At 45.6% G+C, this 26332-nt stretch overlaps 2 protein-coding genes across 4 annotated transcripts; one reads left to right on the top strand and one right to left on the bottom strand.

Moving 5' to 3' along the window:
• The first annotated feature begins 808 nt into the window (after window positions 1-808).
• pkn2a (protein kinase N2a) lies at window positions 809-20180 on the top strand. Of its 2 annotated transcripts, none has more exons than XM_084458051.1 (22): window positions 809-1065; window positions 4555-4855; window positions 7554-7708; window positions 9201-9330; window positions 9438-9583; window positions 9747-9960; window positions 10452-10637; window positions 12381-12490; window positions 12582-12725; window positions 12932-13007; window positions 13315-13471; window positions 13705-13831; window positions 14626-14762; window positions 14865-14940; window positions 15034-15125; window positions 15232-15408; window positions 15707-15769; window positions 15865-15941; window positions 16132-16274; window positions 16477-16584; window positions 17887-17967; window positions 18218-20180. In XM_084458051.1, exons 1-22 carry the CDS (start codon window positions 1045-1047, stop codon window positions 18419-18421), a joined length of 2925 nt encoding a protein of 974 aa, XP_084314177.1. In that variant the 5' UTR covers window positions 809-1044; the 3' UTR covers window positions 18422-20180. The 2 variants fall into 2 exon arrangements, with proteins under 2 accessions (XP_084314177.1, XP_084314178.1); XM_084458052.1 differs by lacking the exon at window positions 809-1065 and adding an exon at window positions 3595-3636.
• A 285-nt stretch (window positions 20181-20465) lies between these two features.
• Window positions 20466-25557, bottom strand: gtf2b (general transcription factor IIB). Of its 2 annotated transcripts, XM_084458078.1 has the most exons (7): window positions 25495-25557; window positions 23995-24107; window positions 22974-23107; window positions 22654-22800; window positions 22360-22489; window positions 21562-21843; window positions 20466-21322 (listed from the first exon to the last, which is right to left on the bottom strand). In XM_084458078.1, the coding sequence occupies exons 1-7, from the start codon at window positions 25509-25511 to the stop codon at window positions 21189-21191; spliced, it is 957 nt and encodes a 318-aa protein (XP_084314204.1). In that variant the 5' UTR covers window positions 25512-25557; the 3' UTR covers window positions 20466-21188. The 2 variants fall into 2 exon arrangements, with proteins under 2 accessions (XP_084314204.1, XP_084314203.1); XM_084458077.1 differs by lacking the exon at window positions 25495-25557 and having other exon boundaries at window positions 23995-25484.
• Between the last annotated feature and the right edge of the window lie 775 nt (window positions 25558-26332).

Genomic DNA, 26332 nt, shown 5'->3' with positions numbered 1-26332 from the left:
CAATAGATGATGTTTAGGAAATTGTGTCTGGAGAGAATGTGATGATGCAACGCGCGCGTGCACACACACACACATTCCTTTTTTCATTGGTGCCAGTGCATGATATGTCACACCACAGTGATATGAAAACCTCAGCATGTGTGCCTTATGTAAACCATGAGGGATAGACACAATACCAGTCTCTTGTGATAGGCTGTGGATGTTGTTGCGGCATGTTGGACTTGATCCAGATGATGCCACACATCTCAAGTAGGCTACACTTGGCTGGTAGTCAACATTTATCTCACAATTTCAAAATGTACAAACATTCACATTACACATTATTCACATTCCACTTAATTTTGAAAACAATACAACCACAATTTCAACATCACTTCAGGCAATACAACTACAAGACAGTGAGAGAAGCCTACAGATAAAATACCTGTCACCTATAGCCTATAATAATTCCTTGAGGCAAAATGCTTCCGGGCAAGTGTTAATATCTGACTATCAATTTATTTACAGTAGCCCACAATTTGGACTTTCTCTAAATAGCCTCCCATAGTATTTGGGGGAGTTATTCAGTAAAGAATTAGGCGCGTGCATGTATGAAGTTTATGATCACGTGAAAGTGCGTGAGCCCGTCCGCGGTAGATGGACTCTGGGTCGAGTCTCTGGGTCGAGTCTCTGGGTCGAGTCTCTGGGTCGAGTCTCTGGGTCGAGTCTCTGGGTTGAGTAAGTGCATAGCTCCTATGGGCGGACGCAAGCATTTCCACACAAACCACCGCCTCTCTCTCACTCTCCAAAATCAGTGGGACAGATTTAGGTTGCTGCTAAACTTATGAGGAATAGAAAACATTTAGGCCCCCGTCGACATTGAAAGAAGAGGCAAGAAGTGTAGCGAAAATATGGAAAATCCTGTATTTCCAGGGTGACCGATGGTATGGTCACCGAATAAGTTCTTTTTGTCGTACGAGAGGGACACTTAAAACAAGGCTGTTTTTGGAGTTCCACCACACCACCCCTCTCTCCGTAGGGTTTGATTCAAAGTCGAAAGCCAAGATGGCCGCCGATTCCGTGCAGGTAGGAAAAGTTGACAACTGTTGCGATAAGTGCGCAAAGTAGTTGTAAAGTGCTTATTTTTAGGTAGTAAAGATCCCTATTCTATCGACGATTTGTGTGTTTCGAATGTTTAGAGATTCACTCATGTTTTGCTAAAGGAATTCCCTCTTTCCCGTAGGATTGTGTGGGAATTATGGATTGAGGCCTGGGAAACAATTATGAAAATATAGTTTTTTTTGTGGTTACTTTTTGTATTCCGTTATGTCAGGATAACGTGGCTACATTTGCTGTATGATTAGGCAAAAACGTTTTAAGAATATACTTGAATCTGGCAAATTAAGTAGGCTAGGGTTTTTGATAATGTCTTACCGTTAGCTGAACGTATGGAATAACATTACTATTTTAATTGCAGTTACCCAACACATCACAAACAAAGTTAGTCATTTTTCAATTTGAAAAGACTACCCTGAAGAAAGTGTGGTCGTTGCTTGTCCAACGCGTCTATTTTTGACAACATGTTTTGGCATATAATTGTGTGACCTTTCTTTGATTACTATTACGGTTTGTTACTATCAATTCATAAACATGCATGCAAGTGTAACTCAACAGGTGTATACAACAAGAATTATGTTTCCATTGTTTCTGAACAGGGACCCAGAGAAAAGTTGTGGTCACTGTGACGTCAGTTGTAAAATCTCCCCCACTAAATAATGGGAAGAAGAACTAGACTAGCTTACATTGCAACAACAATGTTGTCGAAACCTGAATCTCATGCAGACCAACTTAATTCCTACCCTATCTATTGCTAGGACCCAGGAGCTTCCCACAAGACCCCCACTAGTCTGCCTCTTGAACTCCCAAGTTACAGTTACACTCTGGAAATAAGTCCTTTATTATAATATTGCATGGTAGTACACTGGGGATTCCATTTTAGCAAGCAGCACCTTTGAATGCTGTCTAGTATAGCCTACAGTAAAATTATTTTCATAGTTCTGAATAATTCTTTGAAATGGTTGAAGGCAGTTATTGGGAATACGATTTCCAGCCAGGTATTTTATATCATTTACTGTATTGATGTAGACCAGGACGCATGTCTGTATGGGAACTAACTTTACAATGAATATGAGTAGATTGACCTGTGATTCTATTTCGGATGAAGTCCTATTGAGCATCTCCCAACTAGCCTACTTAAAAACGGTTGTTGTGTAAGACTTGGTGGTTCAGGAAGGTTAAGGTTGGAGTGAGGGCTTTTAGCTTTTGGCACGAACCTGAATACTGTCCTCAATTTTTCCATTGTCTGAAGAATTGAATAGACCTCCTGTTTGAGTTTGAGCTTTTAGCCTGCTGCATACAGTGAAGGTTCATGACCCAATGTTTACTTTAGTTTCCTTAGTTGTTTTAATGTATTAAGTGAGATAAATTTGAACCAGAGAAACGTCTCCAACGTCTTTCAAAAAACACTGAGCTAAGTCTGTTTTTCAAAATAGCTTTCATTTAATTATTATTATTATTATTATTATTATTATTATTCGGCTATTCACTCTCAGACACAGCCTTGCTATTTCAAAACCTTGCTTTTCTACCAGCCACAATCCTGACACAGGGCTTTGGTCAAATACAGGAACAATGCAAACATGTAGGGTTGAGCGGAGAGCAAGCTGCTTCTCTTTACCTTTTCCAGGAGCTGTGACCTCCATTTTACCCATGAGTCATACAGGGAGCCACTCTTCACTCTCGACCAGCCTAACGTTAAGTGCTGTAGGCCTATGCCTATGGCAGGCACTTTATGGAAGAGGGTAAAGGGTGGGGTTTTGAAAGGTTAGCGAGCCAGACCAGGGAACCTCAGTACACCCTAATCTCAAACACACATTCAGTGTTTTTGCCAGAGAAGGCTACACAGCCCAGCCATGACCCACTCTCTGTCGCTCCTATCCAGCCTCGTACGTTGATGACGCTCGTCTCTGTCCCCTCAATTAGCGCATGGCGCTTAGCCTATAACATCAATGTGAAACCTTACAGGCAGCCAGTTCAGCTGTACGCCGCTCCCAAGCCCTCCTCCTCCTCCTCCTCCTCCTTCTCCTCCGTCTCCCACCACACACGTCGCTCCGCGGGGGAGGCCATCGGTCCGCTGGCGTTTTGTTTTCAACCAGGGTTTATTTTGAGACGCCACTCTCCCCAGAGTGAGATTAGGTCCTGTACTCGGCTGCTGTGACCTCACAGAGCGAGAGGCTAAGGAGGATTTGGCTGGCCCTTCTCAGACGGTTTATCTATCTTCTGTGCTGATGTCAGGGGTTGTTTGTGTGTGTGTGTGTGTGTGTCTGAGAGAGAGAGTGTGAGAGAGAGTGTGAGTGAGTGTGTGTGAGAGAGGGAGAGCGTGGCCGTGAGTAGGGGGTGGTGTCTGAATGACAGAAACTGACTTTTGGGTTTCCCAGCCGTGGTGAAGCTGCCACAGTAGTTGTTGTTTAGAAAGAGAGAACTTCTAAGTGTTTTTGTTGCGAGAGGGGGGACCGAGCAGAACGTTAGAACATGCGCGGACTGGTTCCTGCAACAGATGTTCTTGAGACGGAGACGGATGACTTTGATGATGTGATGGTAAGGAACATGAATTTACACAGGATAACAGAGGAAATAGACTTGCACTTTATCCAAATGTGCACTGATCTGCTGGTATAGCAATTTGAATGAGGTGTTGTTGACGGAGAAGATAGGTAGGCTACTGCAGTTGATGTGTGTATGATAATACAGTCTTGTTTAGGGGACTCACAGTACTTTTTCTATGAATGTAGTAGTAAGCTCAGTTCAAGTATTTTAAGCTTGATATGGTCTCTGACGTCTTAAGTTAAAATACAACAGGGGCTTGTTCACATTTTATTCTTACGGCTTATCATGCTGCTGTCTGTTAGCCAGTGTGTGTTCTGATTCGAGGGACCTTGTTTAAGATGGTGACCTTTAAATCCCAACCCATTCAGGAAGTAGACTCTCAGCGCTTATCTCAGACCTGTTGTTCCCCAGTTAAGATCGCTGGAAGGATAGATGCAGGTCATGGCTGTCCTGCACAATATAAACACTACCCCCTAGTCTAATGGTCATTTCCTTTAGAAATCAACTCCTTGTGGCACCAGACTCCGTAGATTATGACAAACTGAGTTGAGTTGATGGTGAAAATGGACAGATTGCATGAATGAAGGACTTGGAATAGCTTCAATATTGATAGTCTCGTGATATCAGACAATTGGAGATCTCCGCCTTCTGCCCTAAAGGCTTTGGATTGTTTCTGCAATGCAGGTTTTTTTAAACTCTCAAATTGTTTCCACCCACTTTAAGCAAACAAAATCTGAATGAAAGTCCTCAGTCTGTAGTTGAGTGAAGCGTGAGTCTACAATGTTGATTACAATTCTGAGGTATAACTGTAACTCAGAAGCTGAATGGTTAAGTATCGCCAGCAGCTCTAGTACTGCTAGTTTTCTAATACCCATATTTATTCATGTATTTATTGTGTGTCTCTCCCAGGGGGACGCCAGGGGCCAGCTGGTGTCGGAGCGGCTGGGCCTGGGCCACAACCTGGACCTGTCCGACACCATGGTGCAGCAGAAGCTGGACGAGATCAAGGAGCAGATCCGACGCGAGATCCGCAAAGAGCTGAAGATCAAGGAGGGAGCGGAGAACCTGCGGAAGGTGACCACGGACAAGAAGAGCCTTGCCTATGTGGACAACATGCTGAAAAAGTCCAACAAGAAGGTCGAGGAGCTGCATCAGGAGCTGCAGGAGCTCAACGCTCACATTGTGGTCAAGGATCCAGACGAACTGCTAGGTAACATTAACTCATGCCTCAGTAGGCCATTGCTTAGCTATTTATTTTAGTCTTATGACCTTCATCAGAGCAAGACAAGTCCCAAACAATGGCTCCCAAATACACACACACACAGACCTACACGAACTGAACAGACTCCAGTGACTCATGCTCTAGGAGCTGACATTGTCACATTCCACATTCCTTAGCGGGTTACGATAGGCTGCTATTTGTTACCTTCGAGGCCGCTGTTATGAATTTGTTAACAGTGAAAAATATTCAACATTGTGTATTTGTTAGGAGATAAGTCACCCAGAAAGGGGAAGCTTCTAACTCGTATCTCAGGTCGACCTAGGAAGTAGGGGCAGGGGGTGGGGCCGGCGTCTCGGTAATGCTAGTCTAAAGTGGGAAACAAATTTAGCCTGACTCATTGACCTCTTATCTGACGAGAAAGGGCTTTTGTTCACTGACGCAACGCCAGTGGAATGTCGCCGGTCGTCGCAGAGAGAGGAGAGAGCTCCCTCGGACCGGGCCCGGCCGACCTCAGCACGCCCGCAGCTCTCGGCAGCCAAGGTCCCGAGCGGTTGGGGGTGTGGGGGTGTTGATTCTGGTTACTCTCTGTCGCCGCGAGCATATGTCAGATCCACTCTCCCCGTTTCCCATAATATCCTGTTACCGGCAGAACCACTCTCTGGAGCAGGTCTGGGGTCTGTCGTTGAGGGGGTGGAGCGACATCGCTTGGACGCTGTTCCCCTTGTGTTTGGCTGATGTCAGACGATGTTGGGCTAGGGGAGGGTTCCCCCTGTCAGCTGCCCAGGATGACATCATCAGCCCGCTTGCCATTCAGCGGCTCAGCTCTTGTCACTTGGCCCAGCGTGGAGCATACCTCGACCGTATGGCCCGTCCTCTGGCGAACCCCTGGCTTGCGCACATACACACACTCTCTGTCTCGCAAAGCCTCTCGCTCACTCAGACTCACACAAGCATACACACCGTTGAGAATGCAAGGCACTCTCAGTTTAGGCTCGTAAGACCATCCTGATCTAGCGAGCTCCCATTCAGTTTCACTCCGCAGATCAGTCGGGCATTCCCTCCATCTTGAGTGATTATTGTGGGCGGGAGTACTTGCCCTGACTAACTCCTTCAGTCAATCGGCGTAACGAAACGTATGCCAAATCCAGTCGGAAAAACTCGGATAACGTCTTTTCCTCCGAGAAACATGCATAGCCTACTCTTGTTGTTGTTTAATTGTTTAATTGAGTCTATTTCTGCAATACCGCACTTATGGCTTCGTTTATTCTACTAACATTAACGTTACTGCTCTCATTGCTTCGGGAGACTGTTTTGCCACAGGAACCACTCAGGCTTCTACTGGGGGGGCCGAACAGCAGTCAAAACACAGTCCCCGATTGGCCCGGATAAAATGTCATTTTAAGAATAATCGTTTGGGGGGGGGGGGGTTCAGACTGATCTGCAGAGGCAAGTGAGCTCGCGAGATCAGGATGGTCTCAACCGACCGCCCTCTGTTTGCTGCATACGTCAGACACGTAACGCAGCATCATAGTCTGGTATGATGAACCCCGTAGCCTCAAAGTTTTCCTCATTAGCAGCCGGCTGTACAATGCCAGCGCGTGACGTTTCTCAGTTTATTTTGAGAATCCACAGAAGAGATAATCTCTCGGGTTAATTGCTGATTACATCATTATGTTGATGAATCACCGACCCCACTGTTGCGTTTCCGTCATCTCCCCGAGACAGTCCTGTTTTAAATAAGACGGATGCGTGTCTCTGGTTTCAGGCTCAAGTGAAACGTTGAGGACAGTTAAAGGCTACTTGAGCTTGTGTTGTTGACCAGGTCGTAGAGTTGAGTTGTGCAGCTGGGATTAGCCACAGCTCCAACTATAGCTCAGGGAAACCTGGAGAGCTAACTAAGCCGTCACACAGCTGACGGCACAGCAAGCAACAAGGAGACGTTAGGCAGGTTTTCTTTGCCCACCTGTGTGTCAAGAAGCCAGCGTTCACACCGTCGTCTTACAGTAGGCTGGGGAGGGGCTTGCTGTTCGAGCCCAGGCACGAAAAGCAGTGAGCTCATCCCTCAGCACTGCGGCTTAACTGAAATGATAGAGGACACTTTTGTTTTTCGGTTTGGGCGAGATGTGGAGGTGGCTAGACCTTTAGCAGACCCAACCGCCTTTGGGCAGGAGGGGAACACGGAGCCCCCGGATTGGAACGTTCTCAGAGTGATGGCTGAAACGACTGCCCTGAGAAACATTTTGTTCCGAGTAATAGGAGGTTGTCAGCAATGTCACGACGAGCGCTTCCAATTTTGCATGTACAGTAAGGCCACATGTCATCGTTAGCAAGTTCCCGCTTGTTTTCGCCCTGGCTGATGGTGCCACAGGGTTTCCCTCTGCTTTGTAGTTTTGTCGTTCATCGGAAAGCACCAAGTACAAACAAGAATTCCCCTTCATTGCATAATTTCAGTATCCATCCTGACATGTTCTCATTGAAGACAGGCTTGGCTCTTTTGTATATTGTATATGATGTACACATGGATTAATTGATGTTTTCTCTTCACCCACCACCTGAGCTCATAATGAGTGTGTGCGTTCGTTTGTTCGTGCGTCCGTGAGTGTGTGTTTGTATTAATTACAGGACATGAGTAACGGCGTCCTAGTAAAACCTACTAAAAAAAAAAAACCTGCGTTCGTTTTTCCAGAATGCCTTTTGACCCCGGACACGCCGAACAGCGAGGCGCGGATGTGCACCAGCAGCAGCCGGCTGGCCGCCCTGAAGAAGCAGAACGACATCGAGCTGAAGGTCAAGCAGGGAGCGGAGAACATGATCCAGATGTACTCCAACGGCTCCTCCAAGGTACCCTCATCCCCTCACCTCTGATCTCTTATCTGGAGAAGTCGCCCGGAGGCGCAATTCACTGGTCCTTCACCTTGAAGATTAAGAGGAGGATAAGAAACAGACCTCCAGGGGCTGCTTCACTTCCTGTTGCCTTTTGTCTAAGGTGATATTACTCTTGGCATGTTGAGTGTGTAGTGCAGCCGTTAAAGGAAGGACAGGAACCTGTTAAACCAGACTCTGGAGTTATAGTTCCCACTGCAGCTTTATCAACTACAGCACTACAGTGTGGAGTAGGGTATGTCCAGCCACAGTAGCTTGGTGTTATTAAACTTAAACTTAAATGGTAAATGGACTGCACTTCTATTGCGTTTTTATCCAAAGTGCTTTACAATGAAGGCCTCGCGTTCGCCCGTTCACACACACACATCCACACGCCAATGGCGGCAGCTGCCGTGCAAGGTGCTAGCCTGCTCATTGGGAGCAATTTGGGGTTTGCCCAAGCACACTTCGACATGTGGACAGGAGGAGGCGGGATTTGAACCGCCGATGCTACGCTCATTGGACGACCTGCTCTACCTCCTGAGCCACAGCCATCCCATATAAAAACCCTAGGGCCAGTGCCATCAGAGTAGCAGACAGATCCTATTAAGTCTGTGATATTTGCTTAGGTGTAGAATGTCATATGCCATAGTCTATTACCAGAGTAATAGGATCTAGATGTTGTAATAGGATCTAGTTTTAGTCTTATGATATCAACATCCAGCAGCTAAGGTGTGGAATTTAAAAAGAAATGTCTGGTTATTGCACATTAGTAGGCCGATTGTAGTTAAGTATACGTCATAGTAAGGACCAGATAATATCATCATACAGTACCTAGGGTTTATACCAGAATACCCTGGGTGTAGGACGATATTGACGACATTTAGCGTGGAATGTCAGTCATCCCGATGATGATGATGATGATGATGCATACGCCACCAGGACAAATTCCTGTTCACCTGTAGCAAACTATTCTAGGCGATCGAAGGCGATTCTGATAAACAGCCGTAGCGTAGAAGCAGACACTGCTGTGTGTAGCACGTTGGGACACCGGCCTAGGTGTGGAATGTCTGCGACCCCCTGCGATCAGTGCAGCCCCCGAGAGCCCGGGGAGAGAGAGTGGCACTGTGGGAAACAGTCCAGGCCTGGTGATGTCAGGCAGGAAATGCCTGTCAGACGGAAGCCTTTCCTGCGCGCCACGCCGCCACGGCGAGGCCGGACCGCTCCGAGGAATTCTGGGTGGAGTCTAGTTTACTCCAAGGGCCAGCGATAACACAAGACACGCAAAAACAATGACATTCCACTTTCATCTAGGGTGAATAAGGTTTTCCATGTGGTCATTCATGACTTTGCTCCAATTAAGGGCATGAATTGACCAGGCTAGGTTCGGATAATGTAACAGGAAGAGTCTGTTCCTCCTGTTAATGAAGGACCACTTTCAGTTATGTTTTGTCTTTGGTTTGTTTTAAAGGATCGGAAATTACTAGCCACCGCTCAACAGATGCTTCAGGACAGCAAGACGAAGATCGAGTTCATCAGGATGCAGATCCTCAAGGCCAGCCAGGCCAACGAGTTGAGCTTCGATAACAACGACGTCATGGGTCAGTTCACATTTACTCTTGACACGCATGGAAACGCATGAACGCACACACACACACACAAACAAATGCTCTCTGGCTCCATCTCCAATAGTTTCCTCTCTCTCCAGCCAAGCCCATTATCAGCCCGCTGGACCTGCGGGTGGAGGAGCTGTGTCATCACGCCAGGATAGAGTCGGCCGTGGCCGAGGGCGCCAAGAACGTCATGAAACTCCTGGGCTCCGGCAAGGTGACGGAGAAGAGGGCGCACACCGAGGTACCGTCCGCTTTCCACTCGAGAGCTCCCGCACCGGGCTGGACCGGGCTGGACCTAGTCCAAGTAACGCTATTTTACATTAGACACTGGGCGTTGTATGACTTGGCTGATCCCCCCCACCCCCACCCCCCCCCGGTTCGTGTCTGGTTTCCTCCCTCCCAAGGCCCAGGCCCGCTTCAACGAGTCCAGTCAGAAACTGGACCTGCTCAAGTTCTCCCTGGAGCAGAGACTGGGCGAGCTGCCCAAGAACCACCCCCGCAGCAGCAGCATCGTGGAGGAGCTGTCGCTCATGGCGGCGCCGGCCCTGAGCCCGCGCTCCAGCCTCATCTCTACCCAGAACCAGTACAGCACCGTGGCCAAGCCCGCCGCACTGACAGGCAAGGAACCTATGAATGAAAATCTTAGTTTAGTTTCAATTTCAAGAACACACTGAGTGGTCGGTCAAGCTGGGTTCAAACAGAGACGATTTATTCTGATGTTACGCTTTGCAAAGCGGACTCTGAACGGAGATGTGGTTCTCGCGAACAGAGTGGTGAACGGGACTCGGGAGTGATATCTTATAACGTGAGAAAGGAAGTGACATGCAGTTTCAGGATGAAGAGGACAGGGAAGTGATCTCACACAGAAACAAATTGTAGTTTTAACAGACTGATTCTAGGGGAACGAACTACAAAGTTAGAAGAACAGTAAGGTAGGAAAACAGAAAAGAACAAAACGATGTAGGTGACATTGGTGAGACTGAAATTTCATTAACAAACCAGACGTCCAAAGACAGAGAGAGAGGCGTGTTGTCGGGTCCGGATCCACGCTCTCGAATATTGACTGTTGCTGACTTTCCATCTTGATCTCGTTCTCTCCACACACACAGGCACGCTAGACGTTAGGCTCATGGGCTGCCAGGACCTGCTGGAGAACGTTCCGGGGCGCTCCAAAGCCGGCTCCGTGCCTCTGCCGGGCTGGAGCCCCAGCGAGACGCGCTCGTCCTTCATGAGCCGGGGGAACCGGAACAGGGGTGCCAGCGCGCGGAACCTGTCCAAGAGCGAGGACCTGTCCAGTGAGTTGGTTCCCCTCGCCAGCGACCTCCTATCATCTAATCAGACACCACACGTTCTGCGTGAAGATTGACTGTAGCATATAACAGGGATTAATAGAGCGATGAGGTCTGAGGTCATTATGTAGGCTGAAAAGTTCTGCCATCGCTGACATTTTTGGGTCTGAGTTCTGAATCCCTGTGGGAAAAATTAATGGGATTTGCCGAAAAATGCTTTTAACAGTGATGAGTATGTTCTAAAACTTAACACATCAATGAAGATGGATTTTGTGAATTTTGAAGCCTTTAGTTGTTTCTGAGATCGATGTTGCTAGTGCTATGCTAAACATTTTTTAAACTGTTAAATCACACCTTATTTTGGGCATTTTTCGCAAATCCGATTAATTTTTTCCATAGGGATTTAGAACTTGGAATCAAATAGCGGCAATGCTAACTTTTCAGCCTACAAAATGACAACATCTCCTCACCTCTCTACATTGTGGATTAGTTATTGATGTTCATGATATTATTGTCCTTTGCTGATAGGATATTTATATTTAAGCAATGGCGCATGACAGGCCGTGGTGTACGGTTATTATATCACAGCTAAGGGGCGCTGAACAAAGTGTAGCTAGTGTAGTTAGGCCACTGCATATTTGCTGTGCAACCTATTGACTGTCCAGTTGTCAAAACTAATTGCCAATAAAACTTATGCCAGCTGTTAGCCAGATACCACATTGTCCCCAAATCAAAAACTTGTTTCACATCACAACAAATATGCATGGTGTCACTGTCAGTCGTAGCTTCAAGCATGTTCATTGTCAGATGAACAAAGAGGACGGGTTGTGCCATAAGTGAGGAATGCTAATCCAAGAATTGTCTCCTCACATACCAGCCTGCTTGGAAAAAGAATGATCGCCCAATAACATTAATATATATAATCGCAGGATAACCATAGTAGCTAACTTCACATGTTTCAGAAACAGAAAAACAATGTGGATGTGCCAGAGCGCACTCAGCTGTACGTGGACCCACACAGGCCCAGTCTGCCAGTGATCTCCCGACAAATCTGTTTACATTTCGATAAACTGACCACATACTGGGAATGTACATGGTTACTTTCTCGTCTGAAAAAATATTAAAACTTCATTAAGTGACACATTTACAGTCGCAAAGCCAAAATAACAGCTTTTGACAGCAGCTTTTTTCGTCAGCTATGGAGGGACACTAAATTGTGCAAAGGAATTAGACATTATAGCCGTCATATATGGTAAATAGATTTAAACAGATTGCTTGATTTGAGCTACCCATTTTATAAGAATCTTTAAAGTCGCACTGAAACGGACGTTTGAGATCATCTAACTTCCCTAGTTTGACGTATTTCTGACGCAAACAAGCTATGAGGGTGGGACATATGTTTAGAGGAATTCGATTGGAACATTGACAAGTGGACGGGTTTTAAGAACTTTAGACAGATTCGATAGAAGGATAGCGTTGATTGACGGGTGGATGTCGTGTGATTATTGGCCTAAAATCTAAGGTACCTGTTGTCGTCATTGCACGTGACCTACCGTTTTCCAGGAAGTACGAAATTATATACTTTGATATAAGATTACAACAAAAGTAGAATTTTGTAATTTTTTTGGCATACATCGTTGAATAGGTGAACACTATGACCAATTATGTGAACCAGAATGGGACAGAATGCTTTTTTCATTTCAGTGCGACTTTAACGTCATCTCATCCTCACTCTCTTCCTCCCCACAGATGAGATCAGTGCGGTGCTAAAGCTGGACAACACAGTAGTGGGTCAGACAAGCTGGAGGCCAATCAGCAACCAGGCCTGGGACCAGAAATTTACACTGGAGCTGGATAGGGTATGAAACGTGCACATGCACACACACACACACACACACACACATGATTTCTTACATCCTAGTGTTGACTGTCTGTGGGTTTGCCCCTCAGTCTCGTGAGCTGGAGATCTCAGTGTACTGGCGAGACTGGCGCTCCCTCTGTGCAGTGAAGTTCCTGCGACTGGAGGACTTCCTGGACAACCAGCGCCACGGGATGTGCCTCTACCTGGAGCCCCAGGGGACACTATTCGCTGAGGTAGCTCACCCTGAGTCACACACACACACACACATACATTATCACGCTCTTCCACACTCTGTAGTAGTCCCCTATCTACTGGGGGAGCTCGCCCTGACTAAGCGCACGATATCTCAATCCTCCACGTCCGTCCGTCACCTGGGCTAGATGTGTGCGTGTACCGGGTTGCTTTGTGTTCATTTGAACTCTTGGATCTTTCTTCGCAGGTTACGTTTTTCAACCCCGTCATCGAGCGACGACCCAAACTGCAAAGACAAAAGAAGATCTTCTCAAAGCAGCAAGGTGAGTTTTATGCTCTGACAGAATATGTACACAAGTTCACTGACCTTCCATCTGAACTGACGTTCAGTTTATCCCAAGTGGTACGGCAATTTTGCACAGTCAACTGAATGAGATACTGTAAAGCGACTTTTTTTGTCGTCTCTGGACAGGAAGTTGTAATTGGTTCTCTGATACTCTGGAGGGTCACATACTGTACCTGTCAGGTCATAGTTTTTCCCTGGTAACTCATGACCTCAAGGCTGAAATGGAGGTTAGACTACTTAATTACTGTATCGCTGACCTGGCCTGTCCTCTTCCTTCCCCTCAGGGAAGACCTTCCTGCGTGCTCCTCAGATGAACATCAACATTGCCACCTGGGGCAGGCTGGTCCGGAGGGCTATACCCCCCGTCAGCACCAACTCCTTCAGCCCGCAGGTGGCTGACACCGGGCCCAGCAGCCTGCCAGGGTCTCCAACACCCACCAGGTATAGAGCACGCACTACTCCTCTCTTGTTTTGTTGTAAAGCACCACAGTGTTGGGAAACATTCCTATGTATGTAAAAGTACAATGGCGCGCGCACACACACACACACACACAGACCCTTATATAAAACGTATAAAGTTAACAAAGACCTACCACAAAATCTCTCAATGTCAAGCACAACTTTGAAAGAAACGGCACAACCATCATTGCTATCTGTCTTTCCCCTCCTGCTAGTGACCCATTGGTTACCAAGCTGGACTTTGACAAAGAGCCCACCCCAGGCCCCAAGCACTATCCCGTCCCTGACGACAACAGAGAACCACTGGCACAGGACAAACTGCCCGACAAAGAGGAAGTACAGGTATGGAACAGGGATTACCAATGGATGTATTAAAAGAATTGGATGTGGCATTGGATGGATGATGGCTGCCCATTCATTCCAATGAAAGTTGCTCACCCAGCGAGTGAAGCTGAAAACGTTACGATTCTTACTTCCTGTAAATGGTAAATGGACTGCACTTATATAGTGCTTTTCCACCTTAGCGGCACTCAAAGCGCTTTACAATGGCCTCTCATTCACCCATTCACACACACATTAACACACCAATGGTGGTAGCTGCAATGCAAGGTGCTAACCTGCTCATTGGGAGCAATTTGGGGTTGGGGTGTCTTGCTCAAGGACACTTCGACATGTGGACAGTCGGAGCTGGGATTCGAACCACTGACCCTTCGATCATTGAACGACCCGCTCTACAAACTGAGCTACAGCCGCCCCGCTGTCGGACAGTGTTTTTCTGTCCCTTTTTCCCATAGACCAGCGTGGTGCTGCCATAGACATACATGGGGAAAGAATCAGCTGTAAACTCCGGCTCTTGGTGGCTCCTAAATTAAAATGGACCCAATGATTTAGAAATTGATAATTCAAAGAGTCGTTTTTGACTTTGAGTGATACCCGTGTCTTTCCCCAGCCATTTCATTCCTTCATGTATGTCTACGGGAAAAAGTATTTTTGGGCCCAAATTCGTCACGTGGCTTGCAATACCGAGCGTGGACACTACGTCAAATGGCTTGCCGCCGTAAGCATAAATCACTTGGCGATACTGTCAGAGTCTAGCCTTCTCCCCTCGTCATGAAATCCTTCTTCCCTATTCACAGGATGCTCTGGCGTCATTCGACTTCCTCAACAAGAGGAACAGCGTGGCGGTGAAGTCCGACCTGGACGGAGTGCTGGAACAGGAGATCCAGCCTCCGGACCTGGAGCTCACAGCCATACAGAAGGACACGGAGATAAGGTAAGCTGCTTGACAGAGTCTCTCACATCTTACATTTCTTCTTGTTTTTGTTTTTTTATTCGTCTGAGTGATGTGCTAACGTACACACTGCTTTATCTCCAGGGAAGAAGAGCAGTTTCAGTTCAGCCTCAAAGACTTCAAGTGTGTGGCGGTTCTGGGACGCGGCCATTTTGGAAAGGTGCTCACCCGACCTATTCCCACGAGTGTTCTAAAAGTGAGTTTTTTGCTACAGTGCGGTCGTTTCTAAAATACTTCTCCTCTCGTTCCACAGGTATTGTTAGCCGAGTACAAAAGCACAGGCGAAATGTTTGCTATCAAAGCCCTGAAGAAAGGAGACATTGTGGCTCGGGATGAGGTGGACAGGTAAGGCCGCATACGTTCAGAGGACATAAAACGTACATCTCAACCCCACCATTCAGATCCTGCGTCGTCTCTGTCTGACATCATTTGTTTCCTTTCTCCCCCTAAGCCTAATGTGTGAGAAAAGGATCTTCGAGACGGTGAACAGCGTCCGCCACCCCTTCCTGGTCAACCTGTTTGCGTGTTTCCAGACGCAGGAGCACGTCTGTTTCGTCATGGAGTACGCTGCCGGGGGCGACCTGATGATGCACATCCACGCGGACGTCTTCTCAGAGCCCAGAGCCATGTGAGTGACGAACCCAGGGCCTGAACTCTAACCCCGGACCCGGGATCGAGTGAATCCTCTCTCGCTTCGTGGGAACCAGACCTTTTTCTGCCTAGAGATCATTTTCAGGGGGCGCCTCACTCAGAAATCTGGTAGAACTGGCTTTTTAGGCCTTTTTCAAGTGTTGAGTATCCAGTGTCCTGTTTTCACTTGGAACAGTATTAGATGATCAAATGCAGTTTCTCTTCGGACTTAGCTACCTAATTCCTTGCTGAATTCTGCTCTAGCTATAATATTTCTCCATATTTCTCCTTAACAGATTTTATGCAGCTTGTGTCGTACTGGGATTACAGTTCCTACACGACCATAAGATTGTATACAGGTAAGAGCCTTGAGTTGAGCTGTGAGTTTGTGTACACATCTGGACTAGAAAGATATACTGATCCTCATCATAATATTTATCGCCTTGACTTCCAGAGATCTTAAGCTGGACAATCTGCTCTTGGACACCGAGGGCTACGTAAAGATTGCTGACTTCGGCCTTTGCAAAGAGGGTAAGAAAGGCAAAGACACATACATCCTAATCCATTTCTTTGGCATACAATTCTACATTCAGACCATTCAAACGTAAACCAAACATGTTTTTTCCTGATCCTGTGCCTCAACTCCATCGTGGGTTAACAGTGACAGTACCTAGTTCTAGTCTGGCCTTAACATTTGCTGTTGGCCCGTGTTCCCTCTCAGGGATGGGCTTCAGGGACCGCACCAGCACGTTCTGCGGCACGCCAGAGTTTCTGGCCCCCGAGGTTCTGACGGAAACGTCCTACACCCGCGCCGTGGACTGGTGGGGGCTGGGGGTGCTCATCTTCGAGATGCTGGTCGGGGAGGTCAGTAGCTTTCACTGCTTTTCACCTCCGCTCAAACGCTGGTCCATGGCTCATAAGATCCAGAGAAACCTTGACTCGTTTGTAGACTACGCTGCCTTTATCCTAAAGAGTCATGTCAGCTGTGCTTTATATTATAATGTGGTGATGGTATGTAGTACATACTGTGTTTGACGCCGTCAACGTGTCTTTGCTTGTCCCACAGTCTCCGTTCCCTGGTGATGACGAAGAGGAGGTGTTTGACAGCATTGTCAACGATGAAGTGCGCTACCCAAGGTTCCTCTCCACAGAAGCCATCTCCATCATGAGAAGAGTGAGTTCTAGGAAACGGATCTCTGGAAACAGAAATTGAATGAGCTATATCTAGCTAGCTATATCTAATCAGAACATATGTCAACCCACCGGACATTCGGGGTTTCACAGAATAGTTGACTAGTCAAATAGTCGACTATCAAACCACTAGTTGACCCTATACATTGCTGGTTGACTAGTTGTTTTCTTTAAAAAAATAAAATCTACCACACATTGACCTTATTCACACGGTGGCCATTTCGCGCTCAGGGTGGGAGAATGCGGAAGTATACATAGACCATATAGTACAAGTTCGTTATAAAAATAACACTTCAAGATTCGAAATAGTCAAAAATAACATCCAGAATACACTACTGCAATTACAAACTCATGATTACTGGACTCTGATTGTTTTTCACCGCGGTACTTTTCACGTTATGAAATACATAGGTCATCAGCTCATTCCCGTCCATGTATTTCATAACGTGAAAACTACTGCGGTGAAAAACAATCAGAGTCCGGTAATCATGAGTTTTTAATTCCAGTAATGTATTCTGAATGTTATTTCGGACTATTTTGAATCTTGAAGTGTTATTTTCATAACGAACTTGCACTATTAGACTATGGATACTTCCGCATTCTCCCACCCTGAGCGTGACATGGCCGCCGTGTGAATAAGGTCAATTGGCTCATTTATCAATGGAACGTTGAAACCAGCACAGATCCAATCGCAGAAATGATGGTACGACAGGGTTCACATGTGATTCATCGAACATTCGTATCCCGCCAATCCCACCGTGCGAATGATCGGGCGTTGATCATGTGGCGGATGAAAACAATCATTTAAATATCATTCATTCATTTTTGGAAATCAGTATCGATACCCAGCCCTTGTATTGATGTGTTGCATAACTTGGCAGTCATGTAATTAAAGGAGTAGTAAAGGGAAAAAACATGTTTAGCCCTGTTTTAAGGTTACTTATGATCATATACAATGGTTCAGATCAAGAAGTTGACAAAACTAACACTTTTGAGAAAGTTGATAATTGCATACTTAAAACAGGGCTAAACATGGTTTTTCCCTTTACTACTCCTTTAAGGTTACAGCAAAAAAAAGTATTTAGTAACACTAACTGAATCGATATTGAATCGAATTGAATCGTGATAATCGATTCTGAACCTTGTGAATCGGAATCGAATCGATTCTTGAAATTCAAATCGATACCCAGCCCTATAAATGAGGGCCATTGTGTTTATTCATTAGTAAGTGTGAAGTAAACTGGGTATCAGGTTGAATCACAGCTTTGTTTTGGTTTGTTTGTAGCTTTTGAGGAGGAGTCCAGAGCGCCGCCTAGGGGCAGGAGAGAGGGATGCAGAGGAAGTGAAGAAACATCTATTCTTCAGGGTAAATAATAAACAACCAGATTCACCGTCACATTTACAAAGTCATTTAACACTTTTTAGTTTGAGCTAGTCTTGGGGTTAAGTACCTTGCTCAAGGGCACAGCGGTAGGTATTGATTGTCAAGTGGACCGGTCTAGAACCAGAAACCTTGTGGTCAATGGTCAGATGCTCTAACCACAATGAATGACATGTAATTGTATAGTTCAGCATATGTAACGTTGGTGTTTTCATAAATATATATTCCCTACTAGAATTTGGATTGGAATGGACTACTGGCCAAGAAGGTGAAGCCTCCATTTGTGCCAACCATCCAGGGCACCAGCGATGTCAGCAACTTTGATGATGAATTTACCTCAGAAGCGCCCATCCTGACCCCGCCTAGAGAACCCAGAGCGCTGAACGAGGAGGAGCAGGACATGTTCTCTGACTTTGACTACATCGCTGACTGGTGTTAGCCCCCCCCAGCGCATCTACGCCCCCCCAAAAAAACAACAACAACACACACAAAGTGAACAAACAGCGCTGACTGTAGCTCACATTTTAATCACCTCTCTTTATCCGAAACGTCAAGAAGGAAAGCCGTGCATCTCTCTCCCAGCCTTCGGGCCACTCTGTGCCATTGAACGATAGCCTGACCCATTTCTTTTTTTAAACAAAATGAAGAAGTTTTTTTTTTTTTTTTTTTACAAAAAGAGGGAAAATGCCGTCATATTTGCTCTCGAGGGACTGAGTGAAGAGGGATGGACAGGGAGTCTCCCCCTGAACACGTCGTATCTATTGTCTGACCACTGAGAATGTTTTCATACAAACTGTCAAGGAAACAGCTACATCACAATCATGTTATTCATTGTCACTGTCTGTTTTTGACCTGTACAGATTATATTCCCCCATATTGTGTTGAGTCGTTTGCAATGCTCTGCCATACCTAGTGGACTTCTATCTCGCTGTAAGGTTGACATGTCTGCCATGTATTATTCGATCAAAGACTTTTGAGTGCTCACAGCACTATCACTGAACTGACACTACGGTATAAGACAGTAAACATATTGACTACTACTGCTTCTTGACTTGAAACCCCAAGTAACTCGTTTTTTGTCCCCATTTTAATACAGATGTCTTTTTTTTCCTTTTTTTTTTTATATAATAGACTTTTCCAAAACAGTCCATCCAGTGTTCACAAGCTACTCACTTTATAGCTTTTACTGTATACCTGAAAAACAGTCCAACTTTATTTAACGAGTAGTCTACTCAGCAACACTGCTTTCCAGTGAGTCCTGGAAGGGCAATGTTTTTTTCTTTACCCATAGCTATATGAATTATGGAATTCATTAATATGGTAGCATTGACAGTTCTAGACAATTCCATCATAGAAAACAGAAACATGCCACAATCATGGACATTTGCAAACAGCTCTTGAATATGTAGCCCCATCTTTCATTCTGTTTGTGTGAATTTCAAAACTCTCTCCTTGCATCGCTAGGAACTTCAGATCTCTTCCTAATCATTTGAGAATGAGACAAGGATGGTGTGAGGGGAGCCTTCAACTGAGGTATTGCTCTCCTAGGCCCTCTGGTGGCTGTCTTGCACAAGGAAACGGTGAAACTCTATGTCATTGTGTGTAGCACTGCACACTATGCTGTGACAGGGTGTTGTAGCTCCTCATTGTTCAGCGAAGGCCATGTGTTCCAGTGGGGTGAGATTCATTTCTCTAGTATTTTGTTTCCTTCAATTCCTTCACAAATGAACGCGGATTCATTCATCCTATGAGATGACAAAAGACTGCAGTTGATGAATGGACACCACCCCTCATACCTCTATCGATTGTTGGACATTGTCAAATGAACAGACTAATCCTATGTGTCTCAGATCACTACCAAAACCCATTCACCTGGTCCTGACAGCAGGACTAGGCAAACAGTGAATATTATGGACTGACAGTGAACCTCAGTGCCAGTTTGTGCAGACGTGTTGATATGAATCACTACAGGGGAGGGCAGGGTATATATGTATATGTACACACAATTAAGCTGAAAGCACTAATTTTATCTATAGTTCTTTTTTAATTATCTATGTTTAGCGTAATTATGAAAATAGTTTGTACAAAGTTTTTTTTCTCCCCATATTTCTCATTGCTTAAAATGGCTGCTTGCGCATTTTGCAATGACAGACAAGAGCTTTCGAATGGTACACCATATTGAAGTTACACAAGACTGTTGACCCTGGTGTAAAAAAAACAAACATTTTGCAGTCATTGTTGCCTATCATGAATGCAGAAATTAAACATTTGTAATAGAATGGTGTGTGTTTCTTTACAAAAGGGGCTGTAAATGCATAGAGGAAGTGTGCCCACCTGATACTGGCTTATGCAAATTGATGGACAAATCAAGCTGTAATTGGCTTTGGAGAGAGAACAGAAAGTCGTCACCCTGTTTGAAGTCACGGTGAGTAGAATAGAATAGATTTTATTGTCCCCTCAGGGAAATTTGTCTTGGACTTGTTTGCTGCACAAATCAACTCTATACATAAAAACAGTGGATAACCATGATGTGAATCTCACTCTTCACCCGTCCAGGGAGTCATCTGAGGAGATCCACCTCTGGCAGCAGTAGACATTGAATTATGTTACTTGTACCGTGAGTTGCTGAGAAAATTACCCATTTCACAGCTGACGGCTATATTAGATGACATCTATAGAGAATCACCATTATTTAGCTTCTGCCAGATTGATAAATTATGTCACTGGAACATTTGGCCTGTAACTGATTAGCAAGTGACAACGCAAAGCTAATATTTTAAGTAAACAAAGTTTAATGTCACTTAATTTATGAGGTGTTTTAACATGCTTTTCATAAAAGCACTTTAATTTACTTATTACAATGCAAACAAGCTAACAAAATAGAACCTGCTCATTTCCTACAAAAGAAAGTGTATAGAGTATGAAACCAGCCTAAATTGCAAGCACCAATTACATTTTCTCACTTGGACATATATACAGTATATACACTCAAATGAAATACTGTAAGTACAGTCTGCAACCTGTTTAATCATTGGAATGTGTGTCCTGTACTTGTCTGTATTCCTGTAAAGTGCCTAGATAAAGGCTTGAAGTCTCAATTAACAAAGAGGAGAAAAGAAAAACCTTTGAAATCCAAGGTAAAAAAAACCTAAACATTAGCAGTACAGCAGAAAGTGTCGCCATCGTCGTCGTCAGCGTGTAGGTCCTTACAGCTGGGGCAGTTTGTCCACGGGGGTGTCGAATTTGAAGTCCGGGGGGAAGAGGTCAACGGCGCGGGGGTAGATTAGTCGATATGACTGTCTGATCGTGACATCTGCCACACCGGCGATGTCGCCGATCTCTGTTGAAAGGTCAAAGGTCGTGAGAAGAACGGAATCACTGGCACGTTTGACTGACTGCTACTAAGCCAGTGTACCGTCTTAAGTTACAAATATGACATGCTGGGGACAGATTCATAGTATTTCCTCATGTTTGACGACTGCCTAGTGATTGTATAGGTACACTTCTGAAAAACAACCAATCGGTGTCCCCACCACCGCCTACCACTCTACACCCCCACCTCCTCCTCCTCCTCCTCACCTTTCTGGGTCTTCTTTTCAGCGGAGGCCTGGGAGGCCATGTAGATGGCGGCTGCGGCCACAGAGATGGGGCTGCGCCCGGGCACCAGGTCCAGCTCGACAGCCTTCCTGGCGATGTAGGTGGCTGCCATTTGAACCTGCTTGGGCAGGCCCAGGTTGGAGCAGAAGCGGGACATGAAGTCCCCTGTGGTGATCAGGTCCACGCTGGTCTCCAGGGCCTTCAGGATCAGCTTGAAGCAGCGGCCGATCTCCTTCTTTGAAATGCGGGACACGGCACAGATTTCTATGCGGGGGGAGAAAGAGAACATCGGTGACCCGGTTCAACATCTGGGCTATATGAGGTGAACGTGACGACCTCATGAACACGCTTTTTTTTTCTCTCTTTTTTACATTTATTTCGGATTTCATCCCTTTTTTACCCAATATGGTAGCCAATCACACCCGACCTAGCGTCCAATTGTCCCCAGTGGCTGCTGTGGAGGGTCCGTTGCACAACCCCGTAGTCGGCGATCCGGAAGAGAGCGCCAGCTACCTGACTCCCTCAAGCCCGTCACCGTGACTCCCACACCAGACGGGGTCGATGTAGAGCGGCGGACCCTCGCACCGAATATGCCCCTCCCACTCCAGACAGATTCGCATCTGGCGAGACCAGGGCGCGAACCCCCGGTCCCTGGTTGGCGGCTACACCGGAACCTGATGCTTAGACGGCTACACCACCACGGGCCTGTGAACACGATTTTTCAACTCCCTCGTGATGGTTTTATGAACTGATAATCTTATCTATTGATGTCGCTCTTACCTTTAAACGTCCTAGGCACTCCCTCTTGCCTGCAGGCGATGTAGAGGCAGGCTGAGGCGATGGCATCGTTACTCCGCCCCTTCAGGCTCTTCTGTTCGTATACTTGTTTGAATAGATTATTTGTTCTGTCCTGTGTGCCAACAATAAACGTGTTTAGGTCCTAGCAAACCTATGCAAAACTGTAGTCTACTCGTAGTACATCATATAATTAGCGTTGGTCTCTAAGTGAGCATCAAGGAATATTAGGGATTAGGCCTTAATGGCGGCCCATAATTCTAAACAAATGCCACTCACTATGATGTTCCTTGGTAGGTTGATCCTATCTGCCATAGTGGTAATCTCTTTGAATGCGTTGAGCATGGCCCGGTCTGAACTGCTCATGGTCCGGCGATTCTGATACTTTGAGTTCCCGAACTCATCGAAGCTTGCTGCACCTGTTCCCTGATGAGGCAACCAATTATTAGTGATGTCATGGGTCATGTATTCGTGATTGACGACCACAATAGTGGCAATCAGTGACAGGACATTAACTGAACTGCCACAAAGCAGACCAACAGTTTTTAAGCATCTCTCTAGGTGTGGGTGTTGCCAGGTGACACATCTCCCTGATGTACCTTGCTTATCATGGTGGTGAGGTCCCCTCCATTGAGCAGTGGGTTCTGGGCGTCACCCACTCTGGAGGGATCTTTGGTGGCTTTCTCATTGGTGAAGGTCCTCCACTCTGAGCCCACATCAATGACTCTGTCACCTATAGAAGCCACAAGATTCAATCACACACGCCAGGCTTTGTCTAAACACGTTCAATTGCAATTAGGCCTAGATATTTCCCATGTGCCTCTACAGATTTGAAGTGATATGGGAGTCAAGTGACGTCTGCATTGGGTTGCCTATCCTCTATATCAATTTCAAAATGGATTGTTATGTTACCAAACAAAAAGATCAAATATGATATAAGAGGAGGCAGTTTAGATTGGAACACACCTTAATGCATATTTAAACAAAAACCCTCACCAGAGATAATAATCCAATATTCTTTAGAACCAAATGTTCCAGCAGTCAGTATTGTTCTCTCCCCTTTGTTCCTCTCCCCAATGAGTGGTTACACCCTGCATCGATCACACTTGTCCAGGTGGTGGTGCCATTTACACTTAGTAGGCAACCAGGACACTTTCCTTTGTCCAATGCTATATTTCCTCCTCATTAACCATGGCCTCTCTTCCTAGAACACCGCAGGGTAAACGATTATATCCCCAGCCTTAATCCAATGAGCCCTTTCCATACATTAATCCCACTAATATGACATTTATCTGCTTACGGCAGGGCCAAGCCATCAGAGATCATCTTGTGTTACTTCACTACTGCGCCAGTCAACCATATCCCAAATGGTTACGTTTTCCTGAGGGTCTCATTAGGATGGACTCTTTATTCATGTACACAACTGAGTAACAATGTCACTTCACAAGGCTGTTGACTGTCTTTGTGTGCATGATTTCACTGCATACTAGATAACCTGTTTTGTGAGATCTCTGAAAATATGTATTCAAGAAAATACAATAGCATTGACTGGCTGCTGAATAGGCCTCAATACAGTTGCCAAATGTTATAGACATAATGGTGTGTGTGTGTGTGTCTCACCCACTACAAGGCCACATTCAGGGCAGATCATGTCTCCTGCTCTGTAGTCCTCCACAAGCAGGGCGTCTGGGTGATTGGGGCACTGCACCTTGGGAAGGGCGAGAACATCTCCGCTGCAGAGAGTAAGCAACATTCCAGAGGTCAGCTGACTGTAGTGTCAGACCCCTAATCCTGTTTACACCTTCCATTTCACCTAACAGGGTGGACACGTTTGCCCTTTTGCACAGATCTGGGATCGCCTTCCCTTCCACAGTTAGGGTGCAAACTTCCAACAGAACTTCTGGACAGTCAAGGGGTGAAGTTCATCCAACAAGAACACTTAAATGCCACACATGTGACTACACTTTACTCACCAAAAGCACAACACTTGAGGACTGGACGTTTTAGGGGTGAGTAAGCTCTCTCACACAGTGCACGCATCTTCACAGTTAACCCTTGGTGACATTACTTTACTCACCAAAAGCACAACACTTGAGGACTGGACGTTTTAGGGGTGAGTAAGCCATCTCACACAGTGCACGCATCTTCACAGTTAACCCTTGGTGACAGGGTTTGATCAACTCTCCGTAGCTCTGCTGCAGTACAATTAGGCTACAGTATATCAACACCGCCAATTTAGCTTGTTTGTTTTGCCACATAAGCACCAGGGTAGCTACAGAGCACTGTAAATCACCACCGCGACAGTATGCCTCGAATAACGCATAACTTTACTTCTGTCAACGTTGCACAAAAGTAACTGAACAAGTTCCCATAACTACTTGACGTTATCATACTGGTGTGGCCGTTTGATACTAACGATACCGGTTGTTGCTGTGCATCCCATCTAACCGGAAAAGAAATAAAAAAATCAGATTCCCCAGAAACGAATTAGAAAGCACCCAACGTCACCGTCAATGGTTCATCCTAATAATCGTCAACAGTACACCGCCAGTGAAAGACATTAAACCAATGTATTGTACGTTAGTGTCCATCTATGGCTCTGTACGTCTGTGCGTGACACCTAAGCCCAAGTGTTTTTTCCGTCCGCAGATCTGGTCACGCCACGGTCTCTGCCTAGCTGACGCGTAGCTAGCTAGGTAGCTATGCTAGCTAAAGTAACATGAACCAGAACACGGTCATTTGATTTGAGAGCAAGTCCCCGTGGAATGAATGCGATCTTCATAAAGTTAAGTCAGCTGGGTTAACAATACTTTGAATTGTGACAAATAAGTCACACGTAAGACAACGTCAACGGAAAGGTTATCGTTAGCTATAGTTAACTACGTTCGCTACAATGCCAATGATCCCGTTACATTCACCTAGCTAGCTGCTACTAGCGACCCGTGCTACTAGTGGGTTAGGATGATGTTGACACATCAGTGAGATTTCGTGGCTATAAACAGCGGAGTAGCTATGAATACCTCGTCTAAGTCACAACCACTACCACTGATTAACAACTGTGTCGTAGGCATTTAAACGTCAAACAGCAAGTTTACATTAGATAATGGGGATTGTACACACCGGCTTGTTGACGCCATGTTACTTCTCTTTATTTCTGCCAGTGAACGATCTCACACACAATGGCCTCCTCTACCTCTATTTATGGCCTTTTCAGCCCACGTGATTAACCAAGGACGGAATGCCAAAAGGCTCAAACACTATTCCAAAAGCAAATGTAGGCAAAGACTAAACATTATTGCCATATAAATCGTAGTATAAGAAACAAATTAGCAGTTATATATTGCAATTTTTTTCCATCATATCATTCATCATTTACTTCACTGTTGCTAACCTCTGCCCTTCACCTTTAAGCTGTAATTTAACTTGATCTTTATAGTTTGTGTAACATGCTTGGTTATCCTTACACTGACCCTAAACAATGACATTTTAATGTTATTGTGATAATATAGTGTGTGTTTGTGGAGATAAATGTCTATGTGGCACCGCTAAACTCTTAACTCTGTCTCAATGGTATTCCACAGAGAATTAAGCCCAGCAAAAACAGCAGTCTCACTGAAGGAGACGCCAAATGGTTTGGTGAAACAGAATGTAAGCTCGCGAGATCTAAATTGTCTCACGAGGCTACCCTCAGACAGGCCTGCTTATGAAGCTAGCATTGTTTCATTGTGCCAGCTACGTGCTCCCATCCTTGTACCAGTCAGCGATGTAGCCTACCCTCAGGCCTCACCACCTCACCCACACGCAGCAGTCCACGTTTCTTAGTTAGAAACAATGAGTAACTTAATTAGCCAATAGAAAGAGAAAAAAGCTTGCACATCCACTGGGTGGGCCAGGTGCAGGACAAACCAGCAAACAGTAAATGAAAAAAGTAGAGTCCCCACACTGGAAGTAATATGAA

This window comes from Borostomias antarcticus (genome assembly GCF_949987555.1).
Source record: "Borostomias antarcticus genome assembly, chromosome: 24".
Taxonomy (NCBI): domain Eukaryota; kingdom Metazoa; phylum Chordata; class Actinopteri; order Stomiiformes; family Stomiidae; genus Borostomias; species Borostomias antarcticus.
This window is presented reverse-complemented; position numbering and strand designations above follow the sequence as displayed.

Bases quoted from the DNA above. Each gene is read 5' to 3' on its own strand.
- gtf2b (XM_084458077.1), bottom strand. From the start codon at position 24,127: ATGTTGCTTACTCTCTGCAGCGGAGATGTTCTCGCCCTTCCCAAGGTG. The intron at 22,801-22,973 runs GTACATCAGGGA...TTGCCTCATCAG, and splicing joins TCACCACCATGATAAGCAAG to GGAACAGGTGCAGCAAGCTT. The intron at 21,323-21,561 runs GTGAGGAGGAGG...ACCTTTCAACAG, and splicing joins TGAAAAGAAGACCCAGAAAG to AGATCGGCGACATCGCCGGT.
- pkn2a (XM_084458051.1), top strand. From the start codon at position 1,045: ATGGCCGCCGATTCCGTGCAG. The intron at 1,066-4,554 runs GTAGGAAAAGTT...TGTCTCTCCCAG, and splicing joins TGGCCGCCGATTCCGTGCAG to GGGGACGCCAGGGGCCAGCT. The intron at 16,275-16,476 runs GTCAGTAGCTTT...CTTGTCCCACAG, and splicing joins TCGAGATGCTGGTCGGGGAG to TCTCCGTTCCCTGGTGATGA.